Source organism: Streptopelia decaocto (genome assembly GCF_964273445.1).
Source record: "Streptopelia decaocto genome assembly, chromosome: Z".
Taxonomy (NCBI): Eukaryota; Metazoa; Chordata; class Aves; order Columbiformes; family Columbidae; genus Streptopelia; species Streptopelia decaocto.
Window position 1 is genome coordinate 55,854,539 of NC_138657.1, and position 24,675 is coordinate 55,879,213.

Genomic DNA, 24,675 nt, shown 5'->3' on the forward strand with positions numbered 1-24,675 from the left:
TATTATATGTTCATTTGCTTTTATCTATAGTCATGCTTATGTGCTATGGTGAATAGGGAGGGAATTTTTTGATAGTATAACTGTTCTTTCAGTGTTGTAAAGAATGCATGCCAGTTGGAAAAAAGTGTATTGTTGACATTTGTTACTGTTTTCATAGTTTCTCCATTTAGAAATTTTCATGTTTTGTGGTATCTTTTGCTACTCAAGTTGTTTTACACATAAAATGTTACTGACACTACTAAGTAGTACATAAAGGAATTTTTTTTCTGCTTTTTCCACCTGAAGTCAGTTCATCAGTTGCTGCCTCCTACCTACCGAGATGTCTGGCTGGAATGGAGGGATATCGAAATGAAAAAGGAAGAAGAAAACAAGATAGAAACCAATAAACCTCGTGATAACTTTATTGCTAGATTATTAAACAAACTCAAACAACAACAACAACTACAATCTGAAGACCAACCAAAAGTATCTGAGGGTCCTGAAGATTCCTGGGAAAACTTAGTTTCTGATGAGGACTTCAGCAGTCTCTCCCTTGAGACCTCAGACACTGATAATTTGGAACCTTCAAGGATTTTATTCAAAAAGCTGCAAAGTTCCTCCAAATACCAGAGGCTTCTGAAAGAGAGAGAGGAGTTACCTGTGTTTAAGCACAGATACTCAATTGTAGAAACTCTTAAAAAGCATCGAGTAGTTGTTGTGGCTGGTGAAACAGGCAGTGGAAAGAGTACCCAGGTGCCCCATTTCTTGTTAGAAGACTTGTTGCTAGATGAAGGATCAAGTAAATGTAATATTGTTTGCACACAACCACGAAGAATCTCAGCAGTGAGTCTGGCAACCAGGGTTTGTGAAGAGCTAGGCTGTGAATCAGGACCAGGAGGAAAAGTAAGATGTCTGAATTCCTTTTTGTAGTCTTGATCAAATACAGGAGGCTGGATTGTTGGTACAAAGTAAAAATGTAATTTCTTATACAACTAGATAATGAAACTTTATTTTCTCATTAAAAGGGCTTCTTTGTGTGTCAGCTGTTTCTTTCCAAATTGTCACCTGTGAACCTCTGGGTATCCATATATGATTTCTAAAATATCTAGAGGGTGATTCAGAGCAAGAGGGTTTTGTAATGGAGGTGGTCAAACATTGGAGCAGATTGCACAGAGACTGTGGCATCTCTCATTATGGTTGAAGAAAACTCTCTGAATGATGTTCTGAGCAATCCAATCTGGCCTTGGGTGAAGCCATGCTTTCAGAGAGGCCCCTTCCAACATAAGCTGTTGTTTGAAGAAAACTAAGATTCTCTGTGTTTTATGATAAACTACTTGTGCAAAAATATTTTGGTTTGAGGACTGTGAAGAGCCCTGAAAAGAACAGCAAGTTTACCAGCTCTTTGCCACCCTGGAGTTTTAGGTTTTGGTGTATTTTCCCTTTCTTAAGAAAGGAAAGAGTGTGTATGAAAAAATGGTGTAGTAGGCATTCACTACACTGTTAGATTAGCAACTTGTACAATGTCTGAATCTAACAGTGCCTAAATTTCACTTCATTTTTAATATCTATAGCTTACATACTATTTTAAGTTATTCCTATATTGTTAATATCTTTTTTTAAAGAATTCCTTGTGTGGATACCAAATTCGTATGGAATCAAGAACAGGAGAAGCCACCAGACTACTGTACTGCACAACAGGTGTCCTGCTTCGGAAACTTCAAGAGGATGGTCTTCTTTCAAGTATATCTCATGTTATTGTAGATGAGGTTATCAGCTCTTACTGTTTTGCAGAAACTATAGTTATTCTGGACTTTGGCTTTTACTAAAGCCTTACTATAGATATGTTTTTCCAATTCTAGGTGCATGAAAGAAGTGTCCAGTCCGATTTCTTGCTAGTTATTCTGAGGGAGATCTTGCATAAGCGTTCAGACCTGCATCTGATTTTAATGAGTGCTACTGTAGACAGTGAGAAGTTTTCTAGTTATTTCTCACACTGTCCCATTTTAAGGATCTCAGGGAGGAGTTACCCTGTTGAGGTAGGTAAATGTTTGTTTGATGATGTAAGGCACTTTATGCATGTATTCAGTGTTCGCCTGGTTAGTCTCCATTGGAAATGCATCACTTTTTTTCTTATACGTCTTAAATGTTTGTTTCAAGGACTCATAGCTCTTTCCTTTTTAGAAAACATTAAATATCTTCAGTGCTTTGAAGTACAGGATTGTACTTTTATTTTTCTGATGGATTTGTTATTGATTAAAATCAGTTCATCAGTGACACTTTGCTTTTTCTCTACTTAGCCTAGGTAGAAAGGAAAGCATTAAAGAATTTTCCCCCACACCCCAGATGCAACTTTGTCATTACGTTCTTATGTGTGTTTCTCATGCATGTTGTATAAGCTATCGTAAACATAATAATGATCATGTGAAGAGGCACGTTAATAAACTCATAGCAGCTCTAAGTGTAGGTTTTAAGAACCCTATGGAAGATTAATTTGAAATTTGCAAGATCTATTGTAAGATTACAGGGAATGACATGCACTGTTTAGTTTCATATGTAAGCTTTAAAAACCAAAAAAGTTCCTGATTAGTTTTTGATGTACCTTGTATTTCTTCTGTGGCTTTTCACTCAAGGTTTTCCATGTTGAAGATGTAATTGAAGCAACTGGCTATGTCCTGGAGAAGGACTCAGAATATTGTCAGAAGTTCTTGGAGGAGGAGGAGGAAGTAACAATAAATGTCACTGGGAAAGGAGGAGGTATTACAAAGTATCAGGTAAAATAGGCATTACTAGATTTTGTTTGGAATTTTTTTAAATTAATGTGTCAATTTATCTTATAAAATGTGATTGGATTGTGTAATATCAAATATTCTGTCAACTATTTGTAAGACAGACACAATGGCATATTCTCCCAAAGAATTATATCAAATAGTGAGCCTACGAATGGAAGAGGCAAGGCCATATCCTTCTTAGCTGACAAACTCCACAGATCCTCAAACTTGGCATGCCAAATGAGATTATTTAAATGAGATTATTGTGTAGAGCTTTTGGTTTTAACAGGCTGTGGTTAATCCTGTAGGTACTGTGCAGTGACAGCTGTATGTGCTTTTGGATCAAAATTTTTGAACGGAAAGGTGTATGAATGATGGCTGACTCTAGGCAACCTAGGCTCTTCATCTGGACTGTATATATTTTGGGTAGATACCTGTCTACTCTGACTTACTCTCTCAAAATCTCTGCAGGACCACTTAGTTTGGTGTGATTAAACACTGCACATGTTGGAAAATATTCTCTCACTGCTTTGCTGATTTTTTTTTTTCTTTTTTTTTTTTTTTCCTAGAGTAGTAGTTAACCCCATGCAACACAACAACATCCTCTAGTTGAAGCCCACATGCTCTCCTGAGTGCTCCTTCATATTTGTGGTTTATTTCTGTTGAGCATTCAGTGTAGAAGGATAGGTAGTAGCAAGCTTCTTTAAGTGCATTGGTTAACAATGAAATAGTTTACGATAATGCCACTTACATACTTTGCCTAAGGCTTCTATGTTATCTGTAAGATGTTTATAAATGTCTTTATGGTCTGCTAACTCTCTCTTCCTCCCCCTTTCCTCCTGCTCCAAAACACGGCAGGAGTTGCTACCCAATTCCATTTTAGCTTTCATTGCAACTATTAGTTGAGAAGGGTAAGGTGAGAGTGAGGAGAAAGGGGAGACTGCTTTTTTACACACCCCAAAATACAGGGTCTTCCAAAAGATGGACCAGATTTCATTCCCTGTCTTGTGAATGACTGAGGCTGGAGCCCATTTGTGTGCTCAGAGAGGCAGTAATAATTTGAAACTCTATGCCTGGCTCTTTCAAGTGGTAAGAGTTTCATTCATCCGCATTTTGTGGTTGCAAAGGTACAGGGATTTCAAATTTGGTCCATCTTTTTGAAATATGCTGTAGGCTTGCTATCCCATTTTGAATTGGTACCAGCTGGATGCCAGATACGGACCTGGGAATTTTAGTTTGTAAAACAGACTATAAAGTACTGTTCTCACTGTCATTTAACAGTAGAAGATACCTACACATAGCTTATGTAGGTGACTGATTTAGTCTAATGCATGTGGAATTTGGTGTGAAGTTAGTCTATTAAATCTCTCTTACCTTACTCTGCTTTAAGAAACCTAATCTGAGTGACAAACTGACCTTCTGCTCCCTTACCTTCTTCTTCTAAAACACTGAGAATATTATTTTTTTCCATCCTTTCTTTTTTAGGAGCATGTCCCAATCCAGTCTGGATCTGGTATCGATTTGGCTCCTTACTATGCGAAGTATAGCAGTCGTACGCAACAAGCCATCTTCTATATGAACCCTTACAAGATCAATCTTGAACTTATTTTGGAGTTGCTTGCATACTTAGGTATAGTCTACTACTTAAGAAGTTTATATACTTGGGGCAGTTCTTTGGACTTATTTTCCAGTGCTTTCTGCTAATGACGAAGTACTTCATTCTTATATGAAACATCCTAAAAACTGCTTATCACAGAAACCAGAATTAGTTCATCTTGTCAAGTGAAACTGTTTGCAAATGTATGTTTGTTTTAACTATGTCTGTGCTCTAACTTTCCAGATAGAAGTCCCCAGTTCAAGAACATTGAGGGTGCTGTGCTGATCTTTTTACCAGGCCTTGCCCATATCCAACAGCTGTATGATCTCATTTCAACAGACAGAAGATTTAACTTGCGTGACAGGTAATGCAGATATTTTTTTATAATTAATACTTTAACTTGATTATCTTGTTAGTTTTTAGGGCCTGCTATTCTTGAAAAGGGAAGCAGTTATACTTCTGAACTGCTTGTTCTACAAATATACTTTTACTGTCTAAAAATTATACAAATGAAAGTGACAGGTACTTAGAAATGGTACTATAATAACTTTATTTTATTTTTCAACAAACTGACTTAATCACAAAGAAGTTGACTAATTCTTTTCTACTTCTTAGGGTAGGGAAGCTGCCATATCTGAGCTATAGCTTTCTGGCTTACTGTTCACATGGAAGTGATAACTTACTGTGAAGAGATCCAGAGGCAGCAACCTGCCAAGAGAAGTGGCATAGTTTTAGTAACAGCTTTGAAATTTATTTTGTGGGTAACTTAAAGTTAGTGACACGATGGTATAAAAAGAACGTTGAGGTCAAACTCTAAAGATTCATAGGTGGGCTGAGGTGTCCAGGTTTAAGAGAAGGAAAGTACAAATCTCTGTGCCTGTCTTCTCTCTGAAGGCCTTTATTACTCACCCTGCAAGTTGCATGTGTTTATAGTTCTGTGCAAAGTTTCTGTTAATGGTCCTTGTCTTGGGAGCACAGTGTAAAGACCTCAGATTCATGAACACACTTTCTTGCTAGACTATTGGTATAAGTTAACCTAGAGTCCTGCAATAGTAATTTGTTTCCTTCATTGCCAAATAGAACATCCATATGAATTAACAGTGTTCCTCTTTCCTGATAATGTAATAAAACACTGAAGCAGATTGTCATACCTAATCATACAGACTTTTACTTTTTCAAATGTCTGTTCTAGTTGCTTCCTCCAAAATGTTGTCATTGTTCCAGTCTAATTTTTTACTGTATCTTAATCTGGTAAGTGTATGTTAATTTGTCTAATTTCTTGTTCTAGGCACAGGTTGATAGCTTTGCACTCTGTTCTTTCAACTCAAGATCAAGCAGCTGCATTTACAATACCTCCTCTTGGTGTTAGAAAGGTATGATACATTCAGAAAGGCAAAGCTGACCACTGAAAAGAGAAACTTTCTGTGGGTGCAACTTTGAATTGTTTTAAAATCAAATCATAGAGAATCATACAATAGCCTGTTGTTCCTGGAATTTTCTTACTGCAAAGAAACAATTATTCTGATTTGATGCTCAGTAATATAAGTTAGGATGCCATGAAAACCTTAACAGTAATCAGACGAATGTTTAAACCTAATATTTTTCTAAGAGCTTCTTTAGTTGTTCGTTTCCTGTATTTTAACTATTTTTAACCACTAACTATAAATTTTATCTAGGAAAACAGTATTTTACTTACTGTCAAACTACTTACTTAAAAGTTGACTAATTTTGGCACATACTAGGTAGTAATTTTGATGGATTATTAAAAAGAAGTGAATGTGAGATTCTCACTTCTGATTCCTCATTGGTTGGGGAAGACTAAACCATTTCCCAAGTAGTGTAGTTTATTTAAGGAAACTTTTTTCTGGTTAAAAAACTTTAACCAAACTTATTCTATAATATTGACAAGGGCAAAAACTGTTAGACATCCAATAATTCTTTTACTTGTTATGTTACTTCTTTTTCAGATTGTTTTGGCGACCAATATCGCAGAGACAGGTATCACGATACCAGATGTTGTCTTTGTAATTGACACTGGGAGAACAAAAGAAAATAGGTGAGATTTTTATTTTCATCAGTCATACTGGGATTACTGTAAATATTTGGAGGCTAGTACTGCGAGAGTTTTGTAGTACCCTTATTAAACTGCAGTTCTGGACAAAAAAAAAATGAGCTGAGTTCCTTGAACAGCTTTCAGTTGAGTTCCAAGTTTGGGATGAATCTTTGGATTTTCTAAGAGTGTGAAGAACAACAAAGGGAATTGTTCACAGATATGGTGAAACATGATTAAGTACTGTTTTGTTTTTTTTTTTAAGGAAAAATGTAGATCCTTTTTATGCAGAATGTGTTAGGAGGAACAATTCTACATTTCCAGGGAAACTAACTGATACAATAGCTCTTTCATTTTCCAGTTTTTACTTTCCTTATTGTATTAAAGGTTCTGTGATACATAGTTTCTCCTCAGGTATGCCTGGTTTTCAAAACTAAATACAATATTTTCAAATATATGCTCTTTAGAAATAGTATATATATGCTGGTATTTAAGTTAAATATACCTCTAACCTTAAATTCTGAAATCTGAATGGGCACTTGCTTTATAATTTTTAAGGTATCACGAAAGTAGTCAGATGAGTTCCCTGGAGGAGACTTTTGTTAGTAAAGCTAGTGCTCTGCAGCGACAAGGAAGAGCTGGGCGTGTTAGGGCTGGATTCTGCTTCCGAATGTACACAAGAGACAGGTACTGTAAACTTAGCAGGATTTTATAAATCAAATATCATTGTCTTCTTTTCTGTGCAAAAGTGTTGTTGAAATTCACTCCAGTTACTGCAAACTAGAAAGGTTAAACTAAGAAATACAGATAATTTGAATATCTTATGAATAATGAGTTATACTAGTTTTTTTGTTTCCTAATTAAAAAAAAATGCTTAGTATCTCTATAAAGTGTTTTCAAAAAACTTTCCAAAACTGAAGGAAAAATGCAGCACTATGGAACTGTAGAGGATGAGTTTTTAACAATATCTACTACCCTGATCAAGTATACACAAACTTACCTCATGAACTTTGAATTTTTTATCAGACAAATGTGTAGATTTCTGAAGTGGTATCTCTATGAATAAGAGATGGGGAAATATCAAGTTATACAGCACTTGCAGAATTAGTTTCTCTTACTGTAGTGGAATAACCTATTACCTGCTTTCAGCTGAGAAATAGTTAAGATAAGGTATTTTGATATAACCAATGAAGTGTGCATTTTAGCCAAATGCAAGACTTTCCGTTTGGGAGCTATACTTTTTAAGAATTTATTCTGAAAATCAGGGGTTTACTGCCTTTCGCTCTCACTAAAACTCCTGCTTTCCAAGGTACCACACACACCTTAACTGAAAGGATGGGCATTTTACCTGTATGTTAAAACATCTGCCACTGCCTACACCCTTGCTTCCAAAAAAAACATCTGCAAGGAATGAGCATATGAAACATGAGTTTATAAGTTGAATTCAAAGATTAAATTGTGGTGCTGTGTTTTTATGATGTTGCAGGTTTGAAAGCTTCATGGAATATTCTGTTCCAGAAATATTACGTGTGCCTTTGGAGGAATTATGCCTTCACATTATGGTATGGTTTTGTTGGTTTGTTTTTGGTTTGTTTGTTGTTTGTTTGGGGTTTTTTTTGAGTTACTGACCTCATTAGCTAAAAAGGCTTGCTCAGACAGCCCTGATCCGGTGTAATTAGTCAGCAGGAGGGAACCCAGTGTGTGTTGTGGAAAACCCAGAGCGCACTGCTGAGTGAGAATAGCATATGATACGTTCCTGTTTACCTCAGAATGGTAATACAAACTTAAGCAGAAATTAGTTTGAAAGCTATTTAACTAAGGCAGAAATTCCATTCCCTCTGTCCCCATCCTGAGCAGGGTATGCATGGGAAAACTGGAAATCTGGCAAGTTAGTGCCAGCCTGAACTGCATCTCAGCAGGTTTGACAGCCTCCTGCTCATCTATCACCACTGGTAAGATGCTTCTCTGATCAGTGGTCATGCCATGCAAAAATCCTTCCCAACAATTAAGTTCTGTTAACCTGATACAGGGCATGTCTGTGTTCTGGGAACCAAGAGGCTGGTTTAGAGGGGAGGGAACATGGGGTTTTGTTTGGAAAAACAGCTTTCCTGTTTCCTTTCTAGCTGCTATAAAAGTTTATTATTACGATTTTTTTTTTATATTGAAATACATACCCATTCACTCCACAGAAATGCAATCTTGGCTCCCCTGAGGATTTCCTTTCCAGAGCATTAGACCCACCACAGCAGCAAGTAATTGGTAATGCGATGAACCTGTTGAGGAAGATTGGGGCTTGTCTCTTAAATGAGCCCAAGTTGACTCCATTGGGCCAGCACCTTGCAGCCCTTCCTGTCAATGTAAAGATTGGCAAAATGCTTATTTTTGGTGCTATATTTGGCTGTTTGGATCCTGTGGTAAGTAAAAAAAACCAAATACATACATACATACATATATATAATGTGTGTGTATATATATATATATAATATAAATGGTTAATTCTACCTTTAATATGATTTCTTGCAACATGGTATTTTTGGAAGGATGACGTAAGAAGTTGTAATGTTTGTTTTAAGGTGAGGGTATCTGGACATCATGGAGAACAGTCCAAGTGTTCTTAAACTCCTAGGTACGGTTCACAAGGGCATAGTCAGACTTAGTCTCCAATTCTATCTGTTACATTCCCAGGGAATATGATACCTAAAGAGAATGTCCTCTTACATGTGTGTTAGACCAACCTGGATTAACCCACAGTTCATGTAGGCCAACAAAGTTATTGCAAATTTATGTATGTGGTAATTTATTATGTGAGGACTGTGACATAGTTTACACTTTCACCTAGTGCTAATTTGATGCAAATTAGGAGGAGGCATGGGTATATTAGTTGCTAAAAACAGAAAGTTAAAATTCTTTGTTCTCTCAGTTTCTCCTGTTAATGTGGTATCATTAAAGCAGTTGTTTAATTTTACCTTCACTGTATCATATTGGGTATTGCTCTATCATATGAGAAATAATTTTATGTGAGTTTTCAGAAATTAATAATTTTTTAAATTTGGGGTATATAAGGCACTATGTGAGCAATATCTTTAATACAGGGAGTTTGAATTCTACATAGAAAGTTTTTAGAGAGGTAAGTTTTCCTTAAGACTTAGTAGAAGACAAAGTATCATTAAATATTACTATAAAAAATAAAGCTATTTGTGTGAGAAACTTGAAAGCTTATAAATAAATACTCTTAAGTGATGTGTACTTTACTAATTGCAGGCAACTCTGGCTGCTGTTATGACAGAAAAGTCCCCATTTACTACACCAATTGGTCGAAAAGATGAAGCAGATCTTGCAAAATCATCCCTAGCAATGGCAGTTTCAGACCATATAACAATCTACAACGCTTATCTGGGGTAAGTGATATAATTCTCCTATGCTTATAACTAGATGCAGGTAACTTAAGTAAGGTGGTTCTGTAAAGAATCCTTAATAAGTATCTTCTCTTGAATTGCTTGCGCCTGAAGTTTTTCTTTTCAGAATAACAAGATTGCCAAATAGTGTAACACAAAAGAGTGGCTTCCTTAGTACCTTGTCCTTTAACTCCTTTGAGGTATGCTTGCACACATACAGAGGTGTACTCTGTCTGTTTACCCTAGGGTTTACAGTGTTTTGTTTGCTGTTTGTGGTATACTGACCTGAATATTTTGTTTTTTGAGAAAGTAAAAATGTATTTATTATAAAATATGACATACTTTTTTTTTTTTTTTTTTTAGGATATTATCACTAAGTTTCAGAAAACGCACCTGAATTTTGTTTCAACTGTCAAGGCAGACAAGTGTATAATTTTTAATATAAAATTAGCTTATTTTTGTTAGTATCTGCCAATTTGTTACAGGCATATTCTCTAGAGTGCTTTTAGACCAGCAGCTTTGTTAATGCCACTTGTTTCTAGTTTTGAGTGGAGAATGCTGACCAAAACACAGTATTGCCATTTAACTTACTGCCACTCTTATGTTGTTGTACTCTTGATGTGATTATTCTTGATGTTACAGAACGGGATTTTTTTCCTTAGGTGGAAGAAGGCTCGACAAGAAGGGGGTTATCGTGCTGAAATGACTTATTGCAGAAGAAATTTCCTCAATAGGACTTCACTGTTAACTCTGGAGGTAAACCAAATAACATATCTTTCGAGTCCAGAGCATAATTAAAATTTCCATCTGAAAACATCATGCTCTTTTAAAGTGGTGATATATCACGGTTACTGTTTAGACAAGACAAAAACAAGCAGAATTTTGGGGACTAATGAAATGTACACCCTCAGCTAAGGTAGCCGTGTCTGCACTTGAGATTTGATATGCACACTTTGCTGATATGCATCTCTACAGTCACTGCCATTGGAGAAGCTAGTCCTTACTCCCACCAGAGAATCAAAACTTAAGAATTAAAATATGTAGATTTGATATCAAGAATAACAGAAGGACAGGCCTCTAAATAGTTAGTTTGAAAGACAACCCACAAACTCAGGTAAATGGCCTTTTATTTTTTGTGAGAAAACGTTTTAATTCGTCTTTACTATTTAAGTTTGGGTGACTGAGCTTTCCTAAGTAGAAGTGGATGTTTAATGCAAATGTATCTCTGTTTTAACTAAAGGTGAGAGATTTAGTATTTGCAGTATATATAGTACTATATATCTAATCCTATGTTCCACATGAGGGTTTTTCTCATAGAAACAGCCAGTATTCCAAAGTGGTTGTGGAAAATGCAAGTGTTTTTCTAATAAGAGATTTTCACCTGGAGAGCATGAATTTTTGGAATGGAGTCTCATTGCCTGCTGATGAACTGGAGTATATACCTTTTTAAATTCAGAGTTTTACTAATACCTTACTAATTTCAGGATGTGAAGCAAGAACTCATAAGGGTGGTGAGAGCAGCAGGGTTCACAGCACCTACAACGCAATGTGGATGGGATAGAAATGGAGCCACACAATCCCTTTCTCTCCACGAAATAGCTCTTCTGAAAGCTGTGTTGACTGCAGGGCTGTATGACAATGTAGGAAAAATATTGTACACAAAGTCCGTGGATATTACAGAGAAGCTGGCTTGCATGGTAGAAACTGCTCAAGGCAAAGCACAAGTGCATCCCTCCTCTGTAAATAGAGACTTACAGATGTATGGATGGCTCCTTTACCAGGAGAAGGTAAGTGAAAATAGTGAATGCAGCTGGTAGTTTGTGTAAAGGTGGAGTTACGCCACTAATATTAAATAACATACACCAGTGTTAAGTATGAATGAATGTCTTGTTCATCCTAAGAGTCTTTAGTAGTATCTAATGATCCTGAGGTCCATACAAATGGGTCAAGTGAGTTCTGAAGAGAAAGAAGTTAAAGCTGTACATGATTAACAAATCTGTTAATGGTGAAACTGGTAGCTATAAATGAAAGTACCATTCTGTCATTTAACAATAGTGTCAACTGACTTTTTTAATACAATGCTGTGGATTTTAATGTGATCACTTTAAGTAGTAATATGTAGCAATAACACATTTAAGTGTGATTTTTGCCTTTTTTTTACTGTTCTAAGTAGACTCTAAATTAGTTTTGAAATTGTGGATTTAGCCCATGTACTGGTAACGTATAAGCCTGTTACAGCTGATGTATTTTATGTGGTCTGGAGCATATGAATAGTCATTGATTGTTCTGTGTACCACTTGTGTTGATTATATCTAAAATGAAAAAAATGTATTCTTTGTTTTTAAAAGTAGTAATCAAATTTAGTGTTATCAATTTTATGTGGTTTGGTTTTTTTGTTGTTGTTTTTAACACTTGTGTTTGTTTATATGCAGGTGAGGTACGCTAAGGTGTATTTGAGAGAAACTACGTTAATATCCCCCTTTCCCATTTTGCTTTTTGGTGGGGATATAGAAGTCCAGCATCGGGAGCGTCTCCTGACAGTTGATGGCTGGATCCATTTTCAGGTACATTGGAGTGATAATCACCTTTTGGGGTTCCATGGGTTTTTGCATTACACAGTTGATGTACAAGCTTAATTCAAAACACTATATACATGGGATGAAGACAAGAGGAAAGGGAGGAGAGGAGTAAAGGAAATTATGGGAAATTTTATATACATGTAAATTTTAGCAAATCATACTCAAAAGAATAGGCTTGTAACAAAATCAGTTCCCTCTCTGAAGAAAGTCAGTGTTCTTTCAGAAAAGGTATTGGAAATGGATATAGACTAAACCTTGTTTCATAGAGCTGGTACTGAAAGCAGATGTGTGCTGTTTTATATTACCCTTTCATACAGTCATATAATCAAATAAGTATATTTTAATCTTTAAAATAGTATTTATTGTGCCTTATAGCACAAACAGAATTATTTGGGAAAGAAAAAAATCCAAATGGAAAAAATATGTTTGCTTGTGTTTCAGGTGTTTGGATTTTTTTGTTTGGGTTTATTTTCTTGTTTTATTTGGGAATTGGAAAACTGCATTTTCTTAGCATATTTTTTCCGACAAAATTTACAGGTGAGATGCCAGCATCTTCTGTAAGTTCTGTTAAATGGCAAACATTGGCTTTTGCCAGCGTGCCAGCTACTTGGCAACAGCTTCCCATGCTCATGTGGGCCCTGTTACACTCAAGGAAGACTATAAGCTACAAAGCACTTAAGTTTTTTGCACTCCACTGATGCAAGGACGCAACCATCTAATTTAATTCACTGGTTATGCATGTGAAATTTTAAAAAGCAGCTCCCTTGTGGGTTTGTTGAACTTATGGTCCCTGGGTGGCTACAGATTGTGTAGTTGCTGGGCCGATGACATCTTGTGGTATGTTCCAGAATTTCTATTTTTCTACTGAGTTGCTAAGCAGAATATGCTGCATTTTGTGTGTTTTCCGTGATACCTACTTGTTGTACCACAGGCAGTATGTAAACGAAGACTGGAATGGGAAGGTAGGGATAAAATGAAGGATTCCTGAAAAGTGCTTCAGCTTTAGATACCCAAATTCCTAGTGAGATTTGGGAGAGGCTCGTGATTGCTTTCTCAGGAGGCTTGGCAAACCTGAAAGGGAAATGTGTAGATATTTTATTTCAGGCATAAATTAATGTGTACTTTTATACACTGGAAAAAAGCAATTGGAGTAAGTAGGATATTGGTAAATTGATAATTATGCCATGTGCTGGTTGCTCATGATGCATGTGGGAACACATTCAGAGGTAAGAGGGTGTTACATAAGTTCTGTTTCCCATCGCAGAGACCCAGGCATGGGTTCCAGAAATTCTTCTAAAATAAACGATTTATTTGCAGGGTACATTGTAGAGCAGCCTGATCTAAGTGCCTCCTGGAGGGGGACTCTCAGTAGAAAAAAAAAAGGTAGACAATTGTACCTTCACAGTCCAAGTCCCCACCCCTGTGCATCACTCTGGGCCAACTGCAAAATTAGAGTCTGGAATCTCCCCATACTTATTGGATCTCTTCATTTTTGTTGGGTGGGCTGTCAATTAAAGTTCTGACCTTCAGTTACTATGTTGCACCTGCAGCTGGAGAAAATAAGTTACTGGTAATAGCCAGAACATTCTTCTGTTTTGTCTCATTAGGTGCAATTCTGTTCCTTTACCTATCTACAGGATTGCAGCTACCTTTATCTTCCAGCTTGCAGATTCTCAGGCCTTTTTTTCACTTCACGAAGCAGAAAGTTTCAAAGGTTTCACAGCTTAAGGAAGCTAAGCTAAGCAAACTTAGTTATGCTGAGCAAATTCTGTATTAACAGTTTCTAAACAATCTCTACAAAAGGCAGTCTATTCTCTAACACAGGGCATAATGGAAGTCCTGTTATTTCATGATTATGCTATCCATGTGCTTAAAATTAATTATATTTGTCACGTTTGCAGGAATCTTGTTGTAAACTTCTGTTAAGATGTAAGGTAATCTTTTAATCTGTGTTTTGGTATAAAATGCTTGAGTAATGCAGTGTTTGTCTTCTCTGTTCTTTACAGGCTCCTGTAAAGATAGCAGTAATTTTCAAACAGCTGAGAGTCCTTATTGAGTGTGTTTTAAAGAAGAAGCTTGAAAATCCTAAAATGTCACTTGAAGGTAACTCTATTACTGCATTGCTGACACTACTGTTAAATGGATCTTGTGGGAAATCTGAGGAGGCATTAGTATACTGCATCCTCACCCAATAGGTTTAGTGTGACTTGAATATCATTCCATTATCCTGAGATGCATCCAAAGAGTTATTTGCAGGATGCAAATATTACATGACTCATCCCAGATGTGTGAGGATCTGCACAACTGATGTTTTAAAGTTGTCCCTGGTGATGTTACATTCAATGTAGCAGCAGTAATGGCAAGGTATGCATCTCAAAACAGAAGAACATTGCGTGTGATGAACCTCAGGCATGGATGAATTTTAAGTGTTATGCAAGTTGTCTCTCAGTTTAGGTTAGTGATGGAGAACTGCATGTTGACTCCCAAAGTACTCATTTCTTCTGGGGGCCACATCAGCCTCGCGGTTGCCTTCGAAGGGCCGAATGTCGTTTTAGGACTACAGTCCTAAATGTCCTAAAACGACATTCGGCCCTTCGAAGGCAACCGCGAGGCTGATGTGGCCGCCGGTGAAAAAGGAGTTTGACACCTCTGGGATAGAGAGGCACAATTTAAACTTTCAACAACAGATGTTCAGAAGAATATTGTAGGTGGGGAGGAAGAATGAGAGTTCCTATATTATCTGTAGTTAACCCATCACTTTCACAGTCTCTCTTGTGAAATATAGAAATGGCCACAACCTGTTCATTGAGGAATTTTATAAACTTTCTAATGATGTACTGTGGACATACTGTTTCCTCTTGCTTTGCAAATGGAAATCACTTGTCTGGCTTTAGAGACTGGCATAGCCTAAGACATTAAGATGTTAACTAACTGAGAGTTGGACTTGTGATTTTTCTTGGGTTTTGAGAATCAATTTTTAAGCTCGCTCTTTTCCACTGACAGTGTTTGTTTTCTTTTGTAGATGACAAGGTCTTACACATCATCAAAGAACTGATAAAAACAGAGAACGGTAACTGAAAACAGAAATCAGTAACAAACCTGAGTTTCAGTAATGGTACTCCGGGATTAACTGAAAGTATTTAGATGCTTAGTGTGATTGATACCAGCCATGATTGGAAAGACTGCATGATTTTGCATAGGATTTACCTTTATATCATTTTTGAAGATGAACATTATGTTTTAGCCTTTACAATCCATATGGTGCCATTTGTCTGACTGTATGATTAGTGGATGGAAACAGTTTCTTTTCAATATAAAAACAGCTGTGGCAAATTCCTCTTTTTGTTTTATGTTTAATGTACCAATCATACCATCACTGGTGGTGCACACTATAGTAATGACTGAAGACTGGGTCCTGAATCTCAAGTTGAGTAGAATTCCATTAGGTGTGTGCGAACAGAAGGCACACATTACGGGGATTTTCTAAGTGGCGATTTTTATCTGAGTGTTAAAGCAGTACATCTTACAGATGTCTTCAGTTTTCTGTATGGTTTACATTAAGAAGATGCTTTATAGAAGAGTTGTAGGCACTGCTGTGAACAGGTGCTCAGCTAGACAAGTGTACTGATTACAGGTGCTCAGCTGGACAAGTGGCTGTACAAGTCCCTCCCCTGCCTCTTCTCAACTTGTTCCTCCCTGTTCACCCTGATCCTTGTCTCTCTCCCTCCTACTGTAATAAGCTTTTCTGTCCCTTTCATACATCCTTTGCACAGACCTGCAAGCCTCCTCAGATGATTATGATGTTCTTCCCCCTTTATTTGTCAAGGTTCAGGTTGGGCACTTTAAGTTTCTTTAATGGCTCATTAATCAAAGACTGAAGCCTTCATTATTCTCTCTTTCACTTACAATGTTTGTGTATCTGTGTGTTTGTTTCTTCTTTTATACTGAATGTTCCTCTACCATGTAACCTAATGGACTAGATGCTCTTAAATTCCACCTACCCACACCATTTACAATTATGAAGTGTTTAGTTCACCAACTTGGCTTTCAAGAATTAGGACTATTTTTTTGAGGGGGATGGTTTGCCATTAAACAGTTGCAGTCAAGTGGGAGCTCTGTCTGTACAGGCAGAGGCATAGTGTGGAAGATTTTTTTTTTTAATCTGAAAAATACTGACTTCATACAGCAGAGGTTAAGAGTATACAGAAAGGGCACTGAGGACAATGCCTGAAAATACATGGAGAATACCCAGTTAGATTATCACAGCAGAACTGCTACGCTAACATTAAAAGATAAGATGAAAATAAACCAGCTTGTGCATTGGTACCTTACACTCAATTCTGGAAGAGGCAAGTTTTCCTAAATTTTCCCAAATAGTAGTCTGCTAAGAGCTCTCAGGGAAGAATGATGGCATCTGTTATCCTTTTGTGGATTGTGATAAACTAGTAGTAGTGCTGGTTTCCTGGAAGAGGTAGGAACTGTTTGGTGGTGGGTTTTTTTATTGCAAAGTATGTAACACTTATACGAGGAAGCATTTAAAGATAAATCTGTAACCTGAACAACCTGCTAGATTTTGTTCTAGTTGAGGTCTTTTGTATCCTTTGGAAACATTAATTAGAAATATACATCGCTCATTCAACAATGAAAAAGCTCCTCTGTTTCTTTTGGATTTGAATTTTGCTTCTCAGTTGTTGGTTTTAAATGGCTAAATCCTAGTGAAAGTATTAATTGTCCTTGAGTTATTCTCCCTTCATTGACTGTGATGAATAGGAAGTATTTGTTCAATTTACGTATGGTAACGTTGAAATTCTGAGACATTCTTTATGTTCTTCCAGCATGCCCTGCTTTGTAATATTTTAAAGAAATAGCTTTTGTCAGTTGCTATTAAGGGGATATATTGTAATAACTATGGAATTGCACACTCTCTGCAAAACAGATGAAACATGTCACACTGTGGTGTACAGATAAGCACAGTTATCTTAGAATTAAAAATAAGCAAAAAACAGAGACTATACTGGCTTTCTGCATCTGCAGTGTACATGAGTAACTTTTGTGCCTGTGTTCTTTTGAGGGAACAAACTTTCTCTTTTGTTCCATTTATTTAATAAATACTTCTATTACCACCTTTGTGTTACTTTTCTTCAGCATTTGTCAGACACAAGACCAGTCTCGATGAATCTTTCGCACCATAGTCACAGCATGTAGGGTTTTGGTTTTTTGTTTTTTTTTAAGGTAGCAGGTTCTATGCGTCTCTCTGTATCCGAAGAGTTCCTCTTCCTGCCCTTGAAGCTGCAGAATTTCCACCTCCTCCTCTCTTTTGCTGTTGGCGTCATGGACTCCTTGAAGTTCTCTCTTCCCCTTGAGATCTACCCCATTGCTTGGTCCATCAGGGGTTTTCTTTTTCATTTTATGAGTCTTCCCTCAGCTACAGCAGGCTCAATCAATAGGTCATATAACCAAACTGGTAAATAGGCACACTGCTTCTGTAAACATTTTGATTAAAATAGTGATCTGTTATGAACAATCTGTAGATGGAAGTGGAACCAAAACCCAAACCCCGTTGAGAACTCCAGCATTTTCTCCTGTGATGTATTTGTGCTATATTTCCTAGTGACCTCAAATGAAATTATTACTTACACAGAACGATCCATAGCTGCTAAAGTTCACTAGGTTCTGGGTTAAAATGCTAGGAGCTGGAGAGACACTTATTTTAGTAGTGGTAGATGGAAGACACTGCACTTTCAGCTTGCTTGGTGTGACTGGTTTTCTGGCACTTCTGCCCGGTTTCCCCTCTGTCCCTTCCCAAAAAAGGGGACCATGCTGGGCGCTGTCTGCTGGAGGTCGCAGGCCGTCTTAACTGGTGGAAACCTTGAATGAACAGCCAGGCGTTTTGGTAACGCGGTTCCTTTTTGGCCCTGTTGCAGATTTTGTTTTGGAGACGACGCTCCCGGCAGTGCCGTTGGAGGTGGGGGGGGCGCGGAGGGAGGCGGGCGGGATGACCGCGGGGCCGCCCCGCCGCTCAAATAGCGGCCGCGGCTCACGGCAGCGCAGCCGCCCCTGCCATGGTGACCGCGGCGAGCGGGCAGCGCTCTGGAACCCCGCAGCGTCGGGGCCCCGGCGGCTTCCCCGGCCGCTGCCCGCGGCGCCCGGCTCGGCGGAGGCAGCCGAGGACAGCGGCGGTGCCGCCGGCGGCAGGGGAGAGCCCGCAGGAGCTGCAGGCTTTCCGCGACTACGGGGAGAGCTGGTACCGCTCCCGCAAAGGGCTGGAGAGCCGCTTCCAGCCGCATGAGCCGCTTGCCCGGCAGCCGCAGGTGGGGCAGCGGGGACGACGGCGGGGGTAGCCCGGTGCCCGGCCCCGCCTGACCCCGCTCCTGCTGCCGCAGGTGACAGCGGAGGCACGCTGCAAGCTGATCAGCTGGCTCATCCCGGTGCACCGGTACTTCGGCCTGTCCTTCGAGGCTCTCTGCCTGGCTGTCAACATCCTTGACCGCTTCCTCACCACCACGCCCGTGGCCGCAGATTGCTTCCAGCTCCTGGGGGTGACGGCGCTGCTCATCGCCTGCAAGCAGGTAGGGCGGCCCCGGAGACTGGCAGCTCCCACAGCCCTTCTCAGGCACCCTGAGCGGCTCCGGCGCCAGCTCAGCCCCAGCCGGGCCAGGCTCTGCACCCTTTCTCCCCGCGCTACTTCCCCGGCTGCAACATCCCCACCCCCTCTCCCCTTCACAGGTGGAGGTGCATCCCCCCAGCGTGAAGGAGCTCCTCGCCCTGTGCTGCGGCGCCTTCACCCGCCAGCAGCTTCGCAACCTAGAGTGCATCGTCCTGCACCGCCTGGGCTTCGACCTGGCGGCGCCCACCATCAGCTTCTTCCTGGAGCACTTCAGCCAGGTGCGGCTGCAGGTGCCGGGGGCCGACGCGGGGGAGGCAGCAGATGCCAGGAGCCTGGCGGAGGGCGTAGCGGAGCTCAGCCTGGCCGACTACGCCTTCACCAAATACGCTCCTTCCCTGCTGGCTGCCGGCAGCCTGGGGCTGGCAGACCGGCTGCTGCAGCACCACAACCCCCTGGACCTGCGGGTCAGCGGCTACCCCGAGGGGCTCCTGCGAGACTGCATGGACCACCTGCAGCTCCTGGTGTCTCTGAACGGGCAGTCCCTGCCGCTCCTCCTGCCCCCTGAGCTGGCCCAGAAGTGCCCCTGGCTGCGGGGTGGCCGCTGACTGCGGGGTGTTACCGGCAGGGCCGCCCATCATTTGTACCTCAAGCAACCACAGTGTTTGCCTCGGCCCTCAGCTGAGCCGGCTCTGTGCAGGCTCGTTGTTTGTGCTCCGCAGATCTGATGTAGAGTGTGATCAGCTGAGCGCTGGTGTCACTGGAGTTTTGAAAAACAGATCACATTTTGCATACGATGTTACTGTATGTCACTTGCACTGTCCTTTGCTGTTTTTTAAAATCCAGCATGTAAATAATATACACAATGCCAAGTACTGTATTATTTATTTGGAGGAAGGTCTACAGAGGTAATGGTGGAAGAACCAAATGAACATTGAATAAACTCTCTTGTACTTGTCACCTGTACTCATTTAATTGCTGGCAGAGGAAACACATTGGCACAGAAGGACCAACAGTTAATTCCAGTCGCCACGAAATAATTATGCCCGGTAGTGTCATTCCCCACTTCAAGCTGATATGTACTGACTTGGTCATAGCTAGGGGGAAAAAAGAACAACAACGAAAAAAGTAGATGGACTTAACTGAAATTTAGGAAATTAAAACGTTAAATAATAAAACACCTGGTTGTTATTTTCTAGCAGGTCTGTAGTCCAGGTGTGTACTCCTAACCAAGTTGGCACGGTAGCACAGGAAACATGCAAAGGAAGAAAACAGTCATAATGTTGTAAAATATTTTATTTATTTTATTGCCTTTGTGCACAGAAGTGATGTTAAAAGAGCATATACACATCTAAAGTTGCCCTCGGGGGTGTTTGCCTTCCACGGCAGCAAGGAAAGGGTGAAGCGCACACTGAACTGCACTGCGAGCCCTGGCGTCAAGTGCTCCGGCAGAACGAGCAGAGCTTGTCTAAACCACTGCGGCACAAAGTACCTACAGGCCCATCACAAGAGGTTCAGGGTCCGTTTATCGTCCGCGAGCCCGCTCGGTGACGTCTGCTTGACTCGGTGTCACAGAGGTGGGGGGACCCTCTCCCGGTGTGGGGCTCAGAAATGTCTAGATGCCGCCGGCTGGTTTCTTTTTATTCCCGTCCCCATCTTACGCTCTCAGCGCTGGCGACCCCTGGCCCTGGTATTTAATAAATATCCTTATAAAACCCAGCACAGCCAGCAAGTTGACCTCCACACGCCGCCCGGCCGGGACGCGGAGCGGGGGCCGAGGGACCGAGGTGCTGGCGGAGCGGCGCCAGGGGCGGGGGCAGGGGCGGGGGCCGGCAGCCTCTCTCCTCGGGTTTCCCTCCGGAGCAGCCCCCTCGGCTCGGCCCGCCTCGACCCCGCGGGCGCGGGGAAGGGCTCCGCGGGCGCGGGAGCTGCCGGCGCGGCCGCGGGAGGCGGCGGGATGTTTCCGCGCCCCGGCGGAGGGAAGGCGGGCAGGCAGCCCGCGGCATGGCCCCGGCTCCCCGCGCCCTTGCCCGCACCCCGGCCCGCGGGGCGGCGCCGAGCGGGGCGGACGGCGCCCGCCGGGGCTGGGGCCGGGGCCGGTGTTGGTGCCGGTACCGCGGCGGCAGCATGGAACAGGGCGGCCGCCGCCGGGCCTTCGGCAGCATCTGTCCCAACAGGGTCCAGGGTCCGCCTGTTCGCCTCGCCAAGAAGCCGGCTCGGCCCGGCGGAGGGGCGGCGGGAACCCCCCCGGCCGCCTTGAGTCCCCGAGCGCCCCCGCCGCGGCCGCGCCGCAGCGGCGCCGCGCCAGCCCCCGCCGCACCTGCCCTCGGTGAGTCTGTCCGCGGCGGAGAGCCCTGACCCCCGGCCGTGTCCCCCTCCCCGTACCCCCCACTGCACCGCGCCCGTGCTCTGCATCGTGCTCCCGAGCCCCGCATCCCCCAGCCGTGACACCCTCACCATGCCTTCCACCGTGTCCCCCCGGCCATGTCCCTCTCTGCTTGCCCACCAATATGTCCCATTAGGTGCCCCTACCATGCTCTCCAGCCCTGCATCCCCCAGCTGTGCCCTTGAGGATGTGCCTCAGCCGTGCTTCCCACATCTCTACACCACCCTGGCTATACCCAACCCTGCCTGGGCTTCTCACCGCTGTCTCTCACTGTCCCCAGCGGTCACCACCATCGACTGGCAGGATCTGGCAGCCTGTGCCCCCATCCTTTCCACTGCCCCGGCCAGCCCTGTGATCGAGCAGCAGGTAAGACCCCAGCTGGGACAGACTTGGCTGGCTAGGACATCCATGGGGGTAGCCTCCTCAAGCCAATGGCTGCTAGCAACCCCCTCAGCCTCACTCTTCCCAACTGTGAAATGGGCACAGTGGAGGACAGTATCTTGTCCCATGCGTTAGATGAGTTAGTGGCAGGGGCAGGGCAGGGCATGGGTGCCCAGGTGTGCCGGGGCTATGGGAGGGTGCTGAGCACACTGTCAGAACAGCACAGGCAGCAGTGGGCAGCACAGGCAGATCTGAGTCCTGGGCCCTGCTCATCTTTACCCCTTCCAGGATCCCTGCTTCCAGGATGGACCAGAGTTTGATCTCCAGGAGTTCAGAGATGCTGTTGATGATTTTATATCTGGCAAGTAGATACTTTTCCTTTTTTGACCCAATCATGCCTGTGTGTGCACATCAGCAGTCATGATGAATTCAGTCTCCTCTTCTGGTTTTTGGGTTTCTGGATGCCCATTTACTGCACACTTGTACCACCCTGGGACACTCTGTAAGGCAGTTTGTCCCTGCAGACCCCCTTAGAGGGACCTGGGCTGGCACTGAGCCTTCCCCAATGGGAGACAGAAAATAAATCCAAACAGATTTAGGGTGCATAGCTCTCTCAGCGGAGTAAAAGCATGTCAGGACACCAGTGGCATGCTCTGAATCAGTATGGTGTGCAGGGGTCGGGGCAAAGAGAGAATGTGAAAACCTCCTCTGTCCTAATGCCTGTGGCTATTCCTTCCAGAAGCATCCACCTTAATGCCACCTCCACTGGACTACACCGACTTTGATTTCTCACTTGGTGAGGAGGTGGCCTTTGCCCCCTGCACCGCGCAGCTGGAGAGCAGCACACTGGTGCAGATGCCCCCGCAGCGCCTGCCTTCCCCTGAGCCATGCTGGAGGGACCTGGCGGACCAGCACCAGAAAGCACTGGGAGATGCCCTGGAGGCAAACAGCCAGGTAGGGACCCCCAAGTCTCCCCCAAGGGTTTCTCTCCCTTGTATCCTGCTGGGGCAGCTGCATGGCCCTGGTGTGCAGCATCCCCTGGCCCCTGGGCAGTGGGGCTGTCCCAACCACCCTCTCTTGTCCTTCGCAGCTGCAGGAGACCCTCACGCAGAAGCAGGAAGAGCTGGTCACGCTGCAGGAGAGCAATGTGCAGCTGAAGGAGTTGGCGATCCAGGCCAGGCAGCTGGCTGCCATCCTTGATGTGAGTGCTGCCATCCCACCTGGCTCTGCTGCCCCACAGCCTGGCTGGTCCCTGGGGACAGGGCACTGAGGGGGTGCGGCAGGGGACAGGGTGTGGGGTGAGGCTGAGCAGCATGAGGTGGGACAGGGCCATGTGGGGGTGTGAGGACATGTGGATCGAGATGGGGTGTGTTGGTGTAGGGTGGGATGGTGTGGGGCAGCAGAGGGCAGAGTGTGGTGGGGTGAGGTGGTGCGGGATTGGTTGGTGTCATGTGGGGTAAAGTGGTGCAGCATGGACTAGCGCAGAGGAGGGCAGCGGGGAACAGTGTGGCACAGTTCAGGACAGGATGGGGTAGTGTGGGGCAGAGAGGTGCGGGACGGTGTGATGCGGGCAGTGCGGAGCAGGGCGAGGCGGCGCGGGGATGCGCCGTGTGGCACAGCCCGCGCAAGTCGCACTCTCTCGCCCCTTGGCAGACACTGATGCTCCCGCAGTGCGACGACGAGGCGGCCCTTCCTCCTCCTCTTCATCCTCCGCCCACTCCTCCCGCCACCACAGCTGCCCCAGCCGGGGTCTGGGGCGGGCGCGGGCGGCCGGAGCCGTGGGAGGAGGCGGCGGGCGTGGATGCCATGCTGCGGGAGGTGTCGGAGAAGTGCCGCGCCGCCCTCCGCAGCCTGGGAGGCAGCCCGGGGAGCAGCCCGGGGGGCAGCCCCACGGCCAAGCGCCCGCGGCCGGCCCCGCGCCTGCACGGCGCTTTCCGCGGGCTGCGCACCGGCCGCACCGCCCCGCGCCCGGACGGCGTCGGGGTGGAGGGGGACGGCAGCATGCGGGCGGCCCTGGGGGAGGCGGGCAGCATCCGCACCCTGGCCTTCCCGCAGGGCAACGCCTTCACCCTCCGCACCGCCGCCGGCGGGTACCGCTTCCGCTGGGTGCCGCGCTGAGAGCCCCCGGACCCCCGACGCCCCGGCCACGCGTGTCCCGGACAAGGCGGAGCGGGGTCTGCTGCAACAGGACGCCGGGCGGGGCACCCCGACCGGCCACACGCTTCCCCTTTTCTCCTTGAAAACGGGTATTCGCGCTTTTCCCCCGTCGCTGGGGGCCGGAGAAGAGAAAGGAGAAGCGCGGCGGAGGCGGCAGCGAGGACAGCCAGCCAGCCTCGGGCACTGCCGCGGTCGCCAGGCTTTCACACAGAGCTGTGGTGGTTCCCGGATCGGCAGCTCACCCTCAGTAGTTTGCTAATGAATCTAATGAATGTAGAGATTAAATGAAGATCTGCCCGGTTTTATCCGGTGACTTTACTCAGTTGAGCAAAAAAAAAATTGGACTTACAAAATAGCAGTGGTGGTTGGCCGGCTTGAAAATGGACAGACCATCCCAAGAGGTTTGAACATGATACACCTCCCCCATAACTGAATTTTACAGGCAAAATGTTTACAAATTGCACTTGTGTCGTTCATGTGTGCAGCTGTAGGTGTGTGTTTGCACTTGGTGTCATGGATGATTAAATAGTTCTTAAAATTGCCATTTATTTGGACTGATTTAATGTAAACACAGTGTTTAGCATCAGGCATGCATATTTACTTTCATTACAGAATGAATTAGAGCAAAGATAACAGAAAACTGAGCATCTACAGGTTTACTTTGCTGAACATGCTGAAGCAGAAAATTTTAGAATAAAGCATGTTATGTCAAGTAAAGAGAAGCATGAATGACATGAAATTGTTCTGAATGGATACATTGCACACACTGATTTGCAAGC

The 24,675-nt window shown here is 43.5% G+C and overlaps 3 protein-coding genes across 4 annotated transcripts in view; all 3 read left to right on the plus strand.

Moving 5' to 3' along the window:
- DHX29 (DExH-box helicase 29) overlaps nucleotides 1-17,491 on the plus strand; it is a 32,495-nt gene extending 15,004 nt beyond the window's left edge. For both annotated transcript variants that reach the window (XM_082075618.1, XM_082075619.1), the window contains 17 exons: nucleotides 286-882; nucleotides 1,602-1,745; nucleotides 1,839-2,015; nucleotides 2,610-2,750; nucleotides 4,233-4,377; nucleotides 4,588-4,708; nucleotides 5,633-5,717; nucleotides 6,312-6,400; nucleotides 6,953-7,081; nucleotides 7,881-7,956; nucleotides 8,584-8,808; nucleotides 9,656-9,792; nucleotides 10,452-10,545; nucleotides 11,274-11,576; nucleotides 12,222-12,353; nucleotides 14,375-14,471; nucleotides 15,391-17,491. In XM_082075618.1, coding sequence (XP_081931744.1) covers nucleotides 286-882; nucleotides 1,602-1,745; nucleotides 1,839-2,015; nucleotides 2,610-2,750; nucleotides 4,233-4,377; nucleotides 4,588-4,708; nucleotides 5,633-5,717; nucleotides 6,312-6,400; nucleotides 6,953-7,081; nucleotides 7,881-7,956; nucleotides 8,584-8,808; nucleotides 9,656-9,792; nucleotides 10,452-10,545; nucleotides 11,274-11,576; nucleotides 12,222-12,353; nucleotides 14,375-14,471; nucleotides 15,391-15,446 — 2,748 coding nt within the window. In that variant the 3' untranslated portion in view covers nucleotides 15,447-17,491. The remainder of the gene's footprint in view (nucleotides 1-285; nucleotides 883-1,601; nucleotides 1,746-1,838; nucleotides 2,016-2,609; nucleotides 2,751-4,232; nucleotides 4,378-4,587; nucleotides 4,709-5,632; nucleotides 5,718-6,311; nucleotides 6,401-6,952; nucleotides 7,082-7,880; nucleotides 7,957-8,583; nucleotides 8,809-9,655; nucleotides 9,793-10,451; nucleotides 10,546-11,273; nucleotides 11,577-12,221; nucleotides 12,354-14,374; nucleotides 14,472-15,390) is intronic.
- Nucleotides 17,492-18,408: 917 nt separating this feature from the next.
- On the plus strand, nucleotides 18,409-19,757 carry CCNO (cyclin O). Its single transcript, XM_082075018.1, has 3 exons — nucleotides 18,409-18,679; nucleotides 18,752-18,937; nucleotides 19,095-19,757. Exons 1-3 carry the CDS (start codon nucleotides 18,431-18,433, stop codon nucleotides 19,578-19,580), a joined length of 921 nt encoding a protein of 306 aa, XP_081931144.1. The 5' UTR covers nucleotides 18,409-18,430; the 3' UTR covers nucleotides 19,581-19,757.
- Nucleotides 19,758-21,505: 1,748 nt separating this feature from the next.
- MCIDAS (multiciliate differentiation and DNA synthesis associated cell cycle protein) lies at nucleotides 21,506-23,857 on the plus strand (the record flags this gene model as incomplete). Its single annotated transcript, XM_082074197.1, has 5 exons — nucleotides 21,506-21,724; nucleotides 22,028-22,100; nucleotides 22,479-22,693; nucleotides 22,830-22,940; nucleotides 23,393-23,857. The coding sequence occupies 5 exons, from the start codon at nucleotides 21,506-21,508 to the stop codon at nucleotides 23,855-23,857; spliced, it is 1,083 nt and encodes a 360-aa protein (XP_081930323.1).
- Between the last annotated feature and the right edge of the window lie 818 nt (nucleotides 23,858-24,675).

Coding starts and splice junctions, on each gene's coding strand:
- CCNO (XM_082075018.1), top strand. CDS start 18,431: ATGGTGACCGCGGCGAGCGGGCAGCGCTCTGGAACCCCGCAGCGTCGG. Junction 18,680..18,751: donor CGCTTGCCCGGCAGCCGCAG/GTGGGGCAGCGG, acceptor CTGCTGCCGCAG/GTGACAGCGGAGGCACGCTG. Junction 18,938..19,094: donor TGCTCATCGCCTGCAAGCAG/GTAGGGCGGCCC, acceptor TCCCCTTCACAG/GTGGAGGTGCATCCCCCCAG.